Raw genomic sequence first — 13,288 nt, 5'->3', positions numbered from 1 at the left:
ATATGAATGGGATAAAATGTTCTAAGGGTCTTGCACCATGTTTGGGTGCATGTTGTAAATTCTAGGAAAACCACCAAAGCAAGAGAAAGTGTAAGTATCAAGTTAATAGAAGGAGATAACAGAATATTAATTATTCATCCAGTTTGAAAGAAGTCAACAAAAGAAAAAGAAAAAAATCAGAACAGGCAAGAAAAATAGAAGGCAATTAGTAAAATGGTAGATTTAAACCTAAATATATCAATAATTAATCTTAAGCAGACCCCTCCAAATGAAAGACAAAGGCTGTTGCAACAGTCTTTTAAAAGTATTCTGCTTGTAAGACACGTTGTTAAGGATTACAGAAAGCCTGAAAGTAAAAGGATGCAAGAAGATAATCTATGCCAGCACTATCCAAAAGAAAGCTTAAATAGCTATTCTAATATCAGGTAGATTTTAAAACAAAAGCATTGTTAGAAATAGACAGGTGAAAACTCCAAAAGGATTAATTCACAAGAGAGATGAAGCAATTTCAAACACATATGCACCTAGTATAACAGCTTCAAAACATATAAAATAAAAATGGAAATGAGGAAAATAAACCCTCAAATCATAGTGGGAAATTTTAACATACTTCCCTTGGTAACTGATAGATAAGCCCACAAAGAATCAGTAAGAATATAAAAGATTTGAACAATGCAAGTAATAAAATGGACCTAATTGACATAAACTGTACATAATAGCTACAGAATCGATAGTTTTAAAGCCATATGCCTTAAGTTTCCAAACTTAATCATATGCAGGGCCTAACAGCAACTCCTAAGAAATTTTAAAAAATTGAAATTACACAATATGGTCTTTAACGATAAAGTTGTGAGGATTCAATAATAAAAAGTTAACCAGAAAATTCCCACACATTGGGATTCATATTTGGTTTTCAAAAGTTTTTCTATGATGTACCCAAGTGTGATTTTATTATGTTTATCCTACTTGATGTTCAAGACCATAGACTTGCTGAGTTTCTTCGGTTGTGGAAAATCCTAAACCATTATTCAACTACTACTTCTCAGAACTTTTTTTCTCTTGCTTACACTGTTCCAGCCACGTGTGCTGTTTTCTTGAAAAGAGGATCAGTACTGCCTCAAGACCCCTGCACTTGTTATTCCCTAGCTTGTTATCTCCTTTTCTCCCCGATATCCAAATGGTCTACTCCTTTACCTGCCTCAGATTTCTAAATGTGACCTCAGTGAAGCGTCTCCTAACCATCCTATTTAAAACTACAAACGCTTTCCACCTCAGTATTCAAACTTCCTTCACTTTCTCTCTATAGCATTAATCACTCTCATTTGCGACTCCCGATCCCCAGAATGTAAGTAAACCCTATAAGGGCAGAAATGTTTTTGTTCACTGTTCTAACTCAATAACTAGAACAGTGTCTGGCATAACAGCATGTGCTAAAGAACTAATGATTAAATAGCATTTTCTTTCCTCCTTATTCTTCCATGTAACTTCATCTGCAAAGTCTTCCCTGGTGACCCAATTATCACATCATTTGCATGAGAACATTTTATATTTCTAACACAAAGGTAGGTAGCCTTGAATCTACTGCTCTGTGGATATGTACCCATAACAGAAGTGCATACAAAGAACTTTGAGAACACAGAGGTCCAACACCACGTGATACTGAATGCCACAATAAAATGCCATTCCTTTTAGTCAAGGTACCAGCTGTTATCAAAACGCAAACTTTTGGAAGGATCAGCTTATTCTGATGTACAGTCCAGAACATCACAGACGGCAGGTCTTAATACAGAAAACTGGAGGAGAGAATTGTGGCTTGAGTGAGTGGGTACCTGGTTAAAAGAAGTGGTTGGTCTGAGGGTATCAAAGGCAACTAAATTCACATACTTAAAGTAAGGAATTAGTTATTTATCCTGGTTTTATTTTTCTCTTTTTAAAAATAAGCTGGCTATTCAATTTCCATCAGAAGATATTCTCCTGGTAACAGCTTCTCCTGTTGTTAAAGCAGTTACAAATTTCAGGCAGGTAAGAACCTTCGTATAACTTTCTTAGTATTAATTTGAAAAAGTTGTAATAACTTGCATAGCAGTTAGAGTAACTGTAGTTTTTTTTTTTTTTACTTTTGCTAACTGACAACTAGAAATTGTGTATATTTATGGTTAAAAAAAGAAATAGGTTTAGAAAATAATTAGAAAAGAAAAACATAAACAAGATATTAGAAAAAAATTAAATTGTGAGTTCTTTATAAGAAGCTAATGTGTAATTAGTAAGATCATTAAACTAGAGGCCATAAGTAAAATTGTCACCAAGAATGCTCTTTTAATTGTTCCACCATAATTAAATGTCAAATATAGAGTGAAGTTCATCTTATATTCAGTGGCCTCTGTTGCCATGATAGAAGAAAAAAATAACAGTAACCAGAGTTAAAACTCTCACAAATTTTATCTGATAAGTAAATGGGAAAAGCCTTAAAAATATAACTTTGTCTTGCAGGGTTTTTTTTTTTTTTTTTTTTTGCAATTTCTTATGATTTGTATATACTGTTGAAAAAAAATCTGCTGTTATTTAAGTATATGTTATCCCATGCTAAATTCCGTTTTAAGTCTAATGCATTATCTATAGATTACTTCTATATAATTTGGAAACATGAACATGCAATCTGTGATAAAAAAATAAAGGAATTAGAGAAACACAAGCCCTTTTTGATCTTCATTTCATAATCTTTGCTACTAATTTTTCTTCCCATCCATGACAGCAGAGGTGTACCCTCACATTTAAACACATAACACTGGTTCACTAGGACAGCAGGGATTCTTTAAGGGAGGTGGGCTGTATCTAAAATCTCCAAAAAGGCCCAGTAATTTGACAGAGCCTCAGATGATTTTCATTACTCCTCCACATTCCTTGTCAGATTCACTTCACTATGGTCACCCTTTAGTTACACAGAACACAAACTAATGTATTTACAAAAGAAGCTACAAAAACTATCTCCATAATTTGGAAAAAAATGGGGACAAATTTCAGTATCTAAGACTCGGCTCACTGTTTCAAGCAAACATGTTTGGATATGCTGGAAAGAGGTAAGAACTCAAGTTAGAAGGACAAGCAGAGAGCAAATCACATAGCCATATTAATTCATGATAATATTGAATGTCTGTTATATGCAAGGTCCTATTCTAGGAGTCTGAAATAAAGCAAATAGGAGGAAGAAAAATCCCTTCACTTGTGGGGGCTTGCCGTCTACCAGAAAGCAGACAATGAACAAAAATATGACTACACAATATGGTGCCAAAAGTAATGAAGAAAATAAAGCATGAAAATGGGACAGTGAAGTCAGGAGTGGCAAATTTTAATAGGGTAGTCAAGCATGGTATTGATAACATTAAGGTCAAGAGTTCAGATCCCTCAACCATCCAACTGCACACAAAAAGGTAGTTATCAATGAGTTGAGTATTATTAATTTCCTTTTTGAAAAGATCATGCTAAGTGAGACAAAAGCTTAAGAAAAACACTCTCAGATACTACCACAGGTTTATTTTTACCAAGTTGCAGTCTCCCCCACTGACTGTTAAATTTGTCAAGACATTGCTTTGGTAGGTTTTGCCTAATTCAAATTTCTAAACACTTCTGCAGATATTGGAAATACACATCACTGAAGATGAAACTATCTTCTATTTCCAGTGGCTGTCCAAACCTCAGAATCTCAGAGTAAACGAGATGTTTGCTAATTAGCACCTTAGATGTCTTAGCCTATCCCCCTTCAGCTCCTAAATTTTTGATGAACACTGTCATTACTTTTACATTCCAACTACTTCCTAGTATCGCTGCAAGTAAACAATTCCATGGTTCTCTGAACCTAAGTTCCATAAAATTTCATTTCTAAAGATAAAGCATCAATCACAAACATCAAAAAAATCTAAAAACTTAATGTTAAAACTTAAACCTTCCAATTAATAAATGCACACCACTCAAAAATGCTAATAAAATTAAGGTTATTAAAATTCTTTCTGTATACTACAATCAGTAGAGCTTAACTGAAATAACTGGAAATTACTCCTTTCCCCCCATGCACTATAACTCCAACAATTGAAGTTAAAGGCCAAACTAGTACAAATATTCATACAAATATATTCATCCCTTTGTTTACCAACCTTTTCCCAGTCATGAAACAGGGAAGTAACATTTTGCTAGAGTATTGCAAACCGTGCATGAAGGTACTCTTGGTGGAAACAACTGTCTCGGGGATGCAGCTGACTCTTAAGGTTGTGAAGTCCTGCTCATTTACTGTTTTAATAAATATCCCAAAAGGATTTTTTTAAGAGAGTCCTTTTAACACGTTTACTTACACTTATACAAGTGAGTTATAATAGACACAAAAGCTAACTGGAAATGCTTGTTTACATTTTCATTGTAACCACTTACTTGTCAAGGGAAGGCATAATGAATATTGAAAGTCAAGCCTAAAGCTACAATGTTAAATCATGAGCTCAAAAAAGGTCATTTGCAATTTAAGTGCTCTTGTATAAAGCATTGAAAAAGTTAATACAAGTACTAGTCTTAAGCAGGCACACAAGTCTAAGCCACATTTATTTGCACATGTATAGTAATGGGCAACAGACACTTCAATTTCATACAAATTTATAAAACAACAAAGTTAATAATCACTTGGTACACTTGTGTGTTATCTTGCTTACATATTCAAGTCTAGATGAACTTCCTTCATTTTGTAAACTTTCATACAATACTTCCTTAAACAAAAATTCTTGAAAACACATATTGGCATGTTTCAGTTAGAGCCAACACAAAAGTTAAGACAAGACCACAAACTCAAAAATCAAGTTTAGAAGATTACTTTTCTACCTCCCTCCCCTAGAAAGAAGTGATTATTTTAACAGATGTATATGCTGTATCACACAAGTAACCACGAAGACAAAAGAATGATGCTCCCATACTCAGGAAGAAAATGTCAACCAAATCATACTGTTTCAAGTTATCTACCAAATATATGGTTTCAATATGAGAAACAAGAAAAAATGCTTAGATTACAATAACAAGGGAGATTAGAAAACAGTAAACAATATTAAAGAGAACTGTTCCCCTTCCAAGCTCAAAGATCTGGATCTGACAACTCAAAATAATTGTCTAAGGCAAATAAAAGTGAGGAAACCTTCAAAAACATTCTAATGATGTTCAGTATCTAGTGATAAAAGATGAAAATGATATCAAGAAGATATTTATTATACAAGTGTCAACAAGGACATCCCCAAAATAAAGAAATGCACATTTATTTCTACAAAAGCAATGTATGATACAGAAATAAAAGGGAACAGACTTAAAGAGTTACTTATTAAAATATACAGATTCTTACTGAAGAGTTTAGGATATTTAAAAAAGATGACAAGGGATGTTAATCTTTTTTTATTATTATTATTTTACATATTTTGGAACCTCACATAATTTTGATAAATAACTCTTACAAAATTATGCAAAAAGTACAAGAATGTCTGGTAAACAAACAGTCTGTATTTTCCAAAAAGATTTTTTACAACATGCAATTCTTAAGGCAGCATCCTCCTTACAAGGAAAGGTAATCCTTTTACTCATCAAGAAATCTTCTGCTGCAAAGAATAGGCTAAGGAAGCCTGGCTTCTTCCATTAACGCCTTTTGTCTTTCCTGTCTGATTTTCGGTCTCTTTCACTTCTTGAAGATCTTTTGCCTGATCGACTACTCTCTGATATAGACCTCTTTCTGTCAGACCGCGAATTCTTATCCTTTGATCCTTTTGTATCTCTACTACTCCCACCTTTTGAAGATTTGTGACTTCTTTCTAGTCCTGAAGGATCCCTTCGCTTCCGATCCACGCTCCTTCTGTGCTTTCTATCTCTATTATGTCCCCGGCCCCTACTCCGACTTCTACTCTCACTGCTACTAGAAGTGCTGCTGCTACTATCTCTGCTGCTGCTGCCACTTGTACTAGAGCTGCTACTGGAACTACTTCGACTGCTACTACTGCCACTGCTGGAACTGCTTCCACTGCTACTACTGGTTGAACTGCTACTAGAACTACTACTGCTACTGCTTCGACTTCTACTCTTGCTTGTTTTATTTCTAGCTCGACCTCTACTTCTGCTTCTAGTTTTGGTTTTGCTTTTGCTGTCTGCATGTACTGTCAAGAATGGCTCTACTGGCACCTCAGAGAGTTTTACAGTCTCTACAGGAAACTCCTTCCTTTCAGGTAGTAAATGCTCCTGAATAACCTGAGGTGGTGGCTGTAAAACAGCTAATGGCAAAGTTTCAGGCTGAGAGAGAGTTGGGGGCTGGAGTATTGGTTGGGGCTGAGATTGAGGCTGGGGCTGGGGCTGGGGCTGGGGCTGAGACAGGGGCTGAGGCTGAGCCACAGGCTCAGGAAGGGGCTCAGATTCTCTTTCTTCAGACTCCTTTTCCATTTCTAGAACACTAACATTCTCTTTCCCAGGAGAAAGAGATTTACACTCTTTATCTGGCTCAACTTCAAATTCCATCTCTGGCTCCAATTCTTTGCTAGTTTCGTTTTCTGAAGGCTCTACACTTTCAACTTGATTTATTTCCATTACTTCCTGCTCAGCAATTACAGTTTTTACATTCTCAACCATCTCTAGCACATCCATAACTTCTTCTGGCTGACTATCCTGCTGCTTCTCACTTTCCCTTACCTCAGTTTCTTCCTCCACCTTAACTTCTAATTCCTGTTTTTGTTCTTCCTCCTCTTGTTCTTTTTCTGCATCACTATGAACTATACCTACTTCCTTTTCCTCTTCCTCTCCTGGTTCCTCTATTTCTACATCATTGTGCTGATTACCTGTCTCCTCCAACTCTTCCTCTCGCTGAGCCACCTTACCCTCTTCTTGTTCCGCCTTCTGTTCTTCATTACGCACCACCTGATGCTCTTTTTCCTTCATTGATTGTCTTCTAGGCCTAGCCTCCATTTTATTTATTTGTTCAGCAAATTCGATGCGTCTACCTTCAAATAAAGCTAAAGAATAAAAATTTACATGTGTAAAATTTACAAACTATGATTTAAAAAATTCAAAGTCACAATTTTATATTTGGTCACAAACTGTCATTAAGCTTCATCTAAATGTCTTTTTGTAAAGAGATGACAAAAGATTGATTATGGCAAAGTAAGCTGACATAAAAATGACAAAAACAAAGATTCACTGGAAACCTATAAACTAAGCAATTACCAACTGGCAAAACTAAGCCGCATTATCTAACTGATTGAAAAACAAGTCATTCTTTTGCATCTTAACTTTATGCTAAATGAAAAATAACAAAACTTCTTTATAAGAGAACCAGTTTTACGGCATCGTACCATGCACTGATTTTTCTGATCCCAAGCAGAGAAAAATCATCTAATCACCATCTTAGCAGTGTATATACTTCTTCCATGTGTGCTCCCTCTACGAATTATAAATGTCACTTTTGTCTTGCTGCATCAGCATTTTTATCTGGCTACTAAGAGCAGCAAGCGAAAAGAAACAACCTTACACAAATGCTTAAGAAAAACACGTGTAAGCACCACCTACAAAATAAATTTCAGGTTAAACTCCATCATAAAACAAATATTCCTGCACTCCAAACTCATTAGCATCTCAAAATATCTTTAAAAAAAAATCAACTATTGAATCACAATTATTTTAGAAAACAAACAAATGTGTATATGTGAATGAGTTACCTTACCCATCAAGAAAATGAACCTCTTCATGTACTTACCATTCATTTTTCTCTGAGACTCTTCTATTAGTTTTTGGGTAGCTGGACACATTCTTCCAGGAATATAAAACAAATGGGGCTTTGTCTTAGTTCTTATATATTTAATTATCTTGGCATTATGCTCATTCCATTCTTCTTGCTAAAGAAAAGTTAAAAGGTCAGTGCTTTTGTAAACATGAAGGATTACCAATCTTAGAATTCCAAAACACTACTCACCAGCTGCGCAAGCTCAACCTTCTGTTCCAAAAGCCGCAGTTCTGTCTGTTTAGCACGCCTTTCTTCGAACAGTTCTCTCCTCTCATTTTCAACCTGCTTTCTCTCTTCTTCTGCCTGAACTTCAAGTTTTTGCTCAATTTCCTGGCGCCTCTTTTGCTAAAAATAAGTAATCTGCCTTAATACTTGTTTTTTAACAGATAAAAAATAATCAAATTATCTGCTTTGAATTCTGCTCAATTATAATAAAAAATTAGTACACATCCTGATTATGTGAAATATCACAGTTTTATAAGTAAAGTTACCTACATGTTTCACATTTTCAATTCAGGACACCAACTAATTCAAACTTAGCATTCGGGAGTGGCTGCAATTCATCTTTCAGGAAATGAGGACTAAGTCTTTTTCACATAAACATATAAATGTCAAGGCCATTAGCCATAAGAACCATTCTATTATAATGTTTAAGTAAGATTCTTTCATGAAAGCTAACCTAAAAAAGATGGGCACTGTCTTTAGAAGTTATCTTCAGAGTTATTTCCCCCCCCACAAATCAAAGAATTCGACAGAAGTTCTAACGAAGTAACTAACAAACCAGTCATACTTTCTGCCTATTTCAGAAAACTAGCAACTTCTTCAAACATTAAAATACATTTAAACCCTTTATATTCTTAGTTTGTAAGAATCTGTAATAAAAACTTACTAATCTCTTGTAACTGGATTGTCATCTCCCTTTCTACTATAGGTCTCTCCCAGAAGCAATAATTTGGGGTGCAACTCCATAGACATAATTTTGCAGCTTTAACAAAACAAAAACTTCTAGAAAGGTGACAGTCAAACTGTGGAGGGCAGGGAATGTTTATGCTTTTTGTTTCTAGAGTGCTAAGTATTGCCTTTGAGTGTATAAATAAATCTTAAAAATTAGCATCACTGAACTAACCTCAAGATCATAAGTTCACTTCTCTTGTTTGAGAGAAAGCACTCTGAGAACTAAAGAAATAAAGGGACTTGTCCAAGACCAAACAATGAGACTGGTACAGAGTTTAGACCAGAAGCCCAGTTCTCAGGAGTTACAGGCCAGGGCTCTTTGTAGTACAAACAGAAGTTCACTTAATTCACAGCACCTTAAAAAACGACTGACAACATAACAACACCAGAAAGTTATGTTTTTACTTGCTTTTAGGTTTGCAATTAAAATATCTTTCAAGGCTTGCAATTAAAACAGCTATTAAACTCTTTTCAAAAACATTAATCCACTACTTTGATAACTTAAATAAATGAAGCAGGGCCGGCCCGCGGCTCACTTGGGGAGAGTGTGGTGCTGATAACACCAAGGCCACGGGTTCGGATCCCATATAGGGATGGACAGTGGGCTCATTGGGTGAGCATGGTGCTGACAACACCAAGTCAAGGGCTAAGATCCCCTTACCGGTCATCTTTTGGGAAAAAAAATAAGAATAATAATAAATAAATAAATGAAGCAAAACAAAAATCACACAAATACCCTTTCGGTAGCGACAGTGGATTCTTGTTTAAATTTTTGAAGGGTGCCCATCAACAAGCCAAATATTCGTCGGTTTCTAAAGAACAGAAAAAGAAAATTCAATTTCAGAAAGATCTATTTCATTTAAACCCACCATTTTCCAAGAGATACCACAGGCACTTGAACAATCCCTTAATTTTTTTAAAAACTGCATTATTTGACAGGAGTTTCCCCCCTGAAAGGTTACTAAAGATACCTTTGCTTTCCCTTTTCATCCATATTTTGATCCTGGATAAGGTCTCTACGTGTGCGCTCTTTGGAGGTAGCTACAACTGAAGACTGCAATGCTGGCTGCAGGAGAAAAGAAAATCTCAGTTATTCAGTTATTTAACTAGCATATGGGTGCATGCTTTTAAATGTAGTTAGGGTGAAAAGTACTACATTAATCCTCTAACAAGTTCTTTTAATCTCAATACCTTTTTAACATCATCATCTTCTGGATCGCTTTCTTGGCGTGATTCTCTTCTCGTCCGACGCTCCCCGCCCAGCCTGTCAAAGGGAAAATAATTTAAACGACCATTGCAGAATTTGATGTAAGTGCACACTAAGGGCAAATGCCTACTTTTTCTAGGACTCATTTCCAGAAGCCTCAGTTTATTAGTCTCAATCCCACTTTACTCTTTCCTCAGGCCATGAAAGGATAAAATGTGTCAACCAATGCCCAAACCAAACTTTGATTTCCTATAATATCTAAATATTCCTCAGGCTGGTTAAGTATTTTAATTACAACACAGAAAAAGTGGTACAAATTGACAATTTTCCTAAAGTTATTCTTCTAATGACGTTTACTTTGAGAAAATTTGGATTATCATAAGTGAAAAACTGAGTTTTGAGGGAAACTGGCTGTCTAACTCAGTCAAATACCAAGGAAACTCAGGGAAGTGGTATACTACTCAATTCTAACACAACCTAATTCAACAATATTTATTAAATATTTGTGTGCTATCTCAGAAAATAGAGCATACAAGGATACCTTCAGGAATCTTTTTATACATACCTACTGGCAGCCCCTTCAAGGTCTCTCTGTTTGGCTGGGGGTCCTCCTCCACTATCTGAGAATCCACGCCTGCAATTAAAAACGCCCAACGTAAGGCATTTGAAATATCAGATAAATATTGCTTTGACAAGAGAATTTAGTTGAATTTTTAAAAATTTTTCCAATTAAAGTAACCTTAAATGGACACTCTAAAATGCTTTTTATAGCTTTTTTTAAACTACAAGAGTAAATTAAATTTACACAAAACTAGTACCATTGGCTCTATCACAAATTTTGTTCAAACCAATACGTTAATTTAGCATAAAAGTACCTATAGTTCCAGCATGAGTTAAGGCTTAAGGAATTCTTACCTCAGCAATAAACTACCACGTCCTCTACCTCCACCAGGACCAGAAAGGGCCAGCAATCTGGCTTGGATGGGCCTATGAGAGATTTTAAAATCAGCAAAAATCATATGTAAACACACGTAATGGCACCAAATATTTCCACAGATGTGGTACATCATAAAGAAAAAATAAGAAAAGTTCTAGGGAAAAAAAAAAAAACCAGTTTAAAATCCACATGCTTGACACTGGACCGGAAATAACTATTTCACGTAACTTGTTTTTCCAAGACCAATACCACAAAAATTGTATTTATTTCAATGCCATTACACATTAACAATCCTGGATCAGGTCCCCATCCCGCCATCCCCGAGGAAGCTGCATGTGGGCAAGAGCCTGGGGATGAGGCAGCCGACCGCGTCCCAGGAGGCTCTCCAGGCCAGTCCCCCAGGCCGGGCGGCCGCCCCAAAGGAAAGGGGCTTTGTGCGGCAGTTACGGGCCTGCAGGGCCGAGGGCGCGAAGCGGCAGCCCGGCCCCTCTCAAAGGCCAAGAAGCCATCCCGGCGCCCCAGGCCTCGCTCTCCCACCTCAAGCACCGGAGCCCAGCGCCCTACGGCGGGGACCTGGAATCTCTCCGCCTCACGGAGGACTGGGTTCTACCGCCACCCGGGAACAGGCCTCGATGTTCCAGCCTTCTCAGGACCGGCCGCCCTCGCCACCCCCAATTCACCCCGCCGTGAGGGCTGCCTCTCCGAGTTCGCAGTTCCCGTCCAGCCTTTACCTCACGTCATTCGGATCCCGCCCGGTGAGCTTGCGAATATTCTCATCCACGTTCTTTAGGCTCTCTTTGGCCTTTTCTAGCTGCTCCTGCAAAGTTCTCACTGCGACCGCCATCTTCTCCCCGCAGCAGGCTTCGAGACTGCTCTACAGGCAGCGCCGGGTTGTGCCGCGCCGAGCCGCGAAACGCGCGAGGACTGACGGCCGGGCTCAGCCAATGACGATAGGCGTTGTTTTTCGGCCTCAATCACTCAGCGACCGGAAGGGGGAGAAGCTGCCGGCCTTTGTGACTCTGGGCCAATGGAAAGTCGGGCAGGCAGTCGCCTCCCTCCCCAATTAGCTGCGGGTGGCTCGGCTCGGCTTCTAGCGCAGAGCCGGGGCGGATTTGAGCGTCCCTGGCTCCTCGGGGACGTGGGCTCGGGGGCTCGCAGTTCTGGGAAGGAGAGCGCGGAGTTTTCCAGTTCGTTTAACCTGTGATGGGACGTGCTTTATATCGTCTTGACCACCTAATTACATCAGGGTGGGACGGAGGCGAGTCTACGTTCCTTCCTTCCACTCACCTTAGTCCATGATTCAATTAGGAAAGGGCGCGGCCATTCTGTTGGTGCGCATGCCCAGAGTGAGGCTAGGCGCATGCTTCCCTCAATTAGGCTAATCTAAAGTGAGGAGAGTGAAGCGAAGGAGGGAGAATATGAAAAGTCATTAATCTTAACAGCTAACAGTTGTTAAGGGCTGGTCTTGTTCTGGACGCTGTGTTAAACGCTTCCGTCCTTCCCCGCCCCCAATCTAAAAGCCTGCTATTACTGATAAAGAAATTGAGACGAGATAACTGTCCCTAGGTCAACCCAGTAGAGTACCACCTTACCATTGGACCCGTGAAAGGCTGGATTAGAAGAAAAAGACGATGAGGAGACAGACGAGGCAGGCATGGTTGACTCAGTGTTTTAACTCTGGTTGGTTTAAGACCGGGTTTAGGGGAGCAGACTTGGTGGGGGGGAGGTGAATGTCCTCCAGCTTCTGGTTCTGCTCTACCTGCACTGCCAACGTGGGAACCAGATTTGTTCCAGAAATACATGTACAAATTTGCTGTGGATTAGATGTGCCCCCCCAAAAGTTCATGAATTGGCAACTTGATTCCCATTTGTAACAGTGTTAAGAGGATGGGAAATCCAGTTATGGTGTGTGAAAGGTGGGGGTCTTTAAGAGATGATTAGGCCACGAGGACTGTGCCCTGTGAATGGGTTGATCTATTCATGAAGTAATGAGTTGTCATGGGCATGGTTCTGATGGCTTTATAAGGAGAACAAATGAGGGTGACTCTCTTGCTCATGTTATTTCTCATCATGTGACACCTTGGTTGCCATGGGACTCTGTAGAGAGTTCCCACACAGAAGAAGGCCCTCACCAGATGAGCACCCTGGATCATGGACTTCCTAGTTTCTGAACTGTAAGAAATAAACTTTGCTTTTTATAAATTACCCAGTTTCAAGTATTCTATTATAAGCAATAGAAATGGACTATTACAAAATCGTACCTCAGAAAACATTTTCCCACAGAAACAATGTTATGAATAATCTCAGCCAGGCATCCTCCTTGCACTAAGCATTAGTGGGCTGACTATTTAACTCTAGCTACCACTTAATTCATCCAGCCACCTTTTAAAGCTGCTTGGTATCAGCAGTAAGC

General features: G+C 38.3%; 1 protein-coding gene across 1 annotated transcript; it reads right to left on the bottom strand.

The window, feature by feature from the left end:
- Positions 1–5,425: 5,425 nt before the first annotated feature.
- On the bottom strand, positions 5,426–11,745 carry PNN (pinin, desmosome associated protein). The gene is made up of 9 exons (XM_063089591.1): positions 11,607–11,745; positions 10,854–10,925; positions 10,504–10,572; positions 9,923–9,995; positions 9,703–9,797; positions 9,468–9,543; positions 7,967–8,122; positions 7,751–7,889; positions 5,426–7,010 (listed from the first exon to the last, which is right to left on the bottom strand). The coding sequence occupies exons 1-9, from the start codon at positions 11,717–11,719 to the stop codon at positions 5,653–5,655; spliced, it is 2,151 nt and encodes a 716-aa protein (XP_062945661.1). The 5' UTR covers positions 11,720–11,745; the 3' UTR covers positions 5,426–5,652.
- Positions 11,746–13,288: the final 1,543 nt, after the last annotated feature.

Source organism: Cynocephalus volans, chromosome 3 (genome assembly GCF_027409185.1).
Source record: "Cynocephalus volans isolate mCynVol1 chromosome 3, mCynVol1.pri, whole genome shotgun sequence".
Classification (NCBI taxonomy): domain Eukaryota; kingdom Metazoa; phylum Chordata; class Mammalia; order Dermoptera; family Cynocephalidae; genus Cynocephalus; species Cynocephalus volans.
This window is presented reverse-complemented; position numbering and strand designations above follow the sequence as displayed.

Bases quoted from the DNA above. Each gene is read 5' to 3' on its own strand.
- PNN (XM_063089591.1), bottom strand. From the start codon at position 11,719: ATGGCGGTCGCAGTGAGAACTTTGCAGGAGCAGCTAGAAAAGGCCAAA. The intron at 9,798-9,922 runs GTATTGAGATTA...TTTCTCCTGCAG, and splicing joins AAGATGATGATGTTAAAAAG to CCAGCATTGCAGTCTTCAGT. The intron at 9,544-9,702 runs GTATCTTTAGTA...TCTGTTCTTTAG, and splicing joins GATGAAAAGGGAAAGCAAAG to AAACCGACGAATATTTGGCT.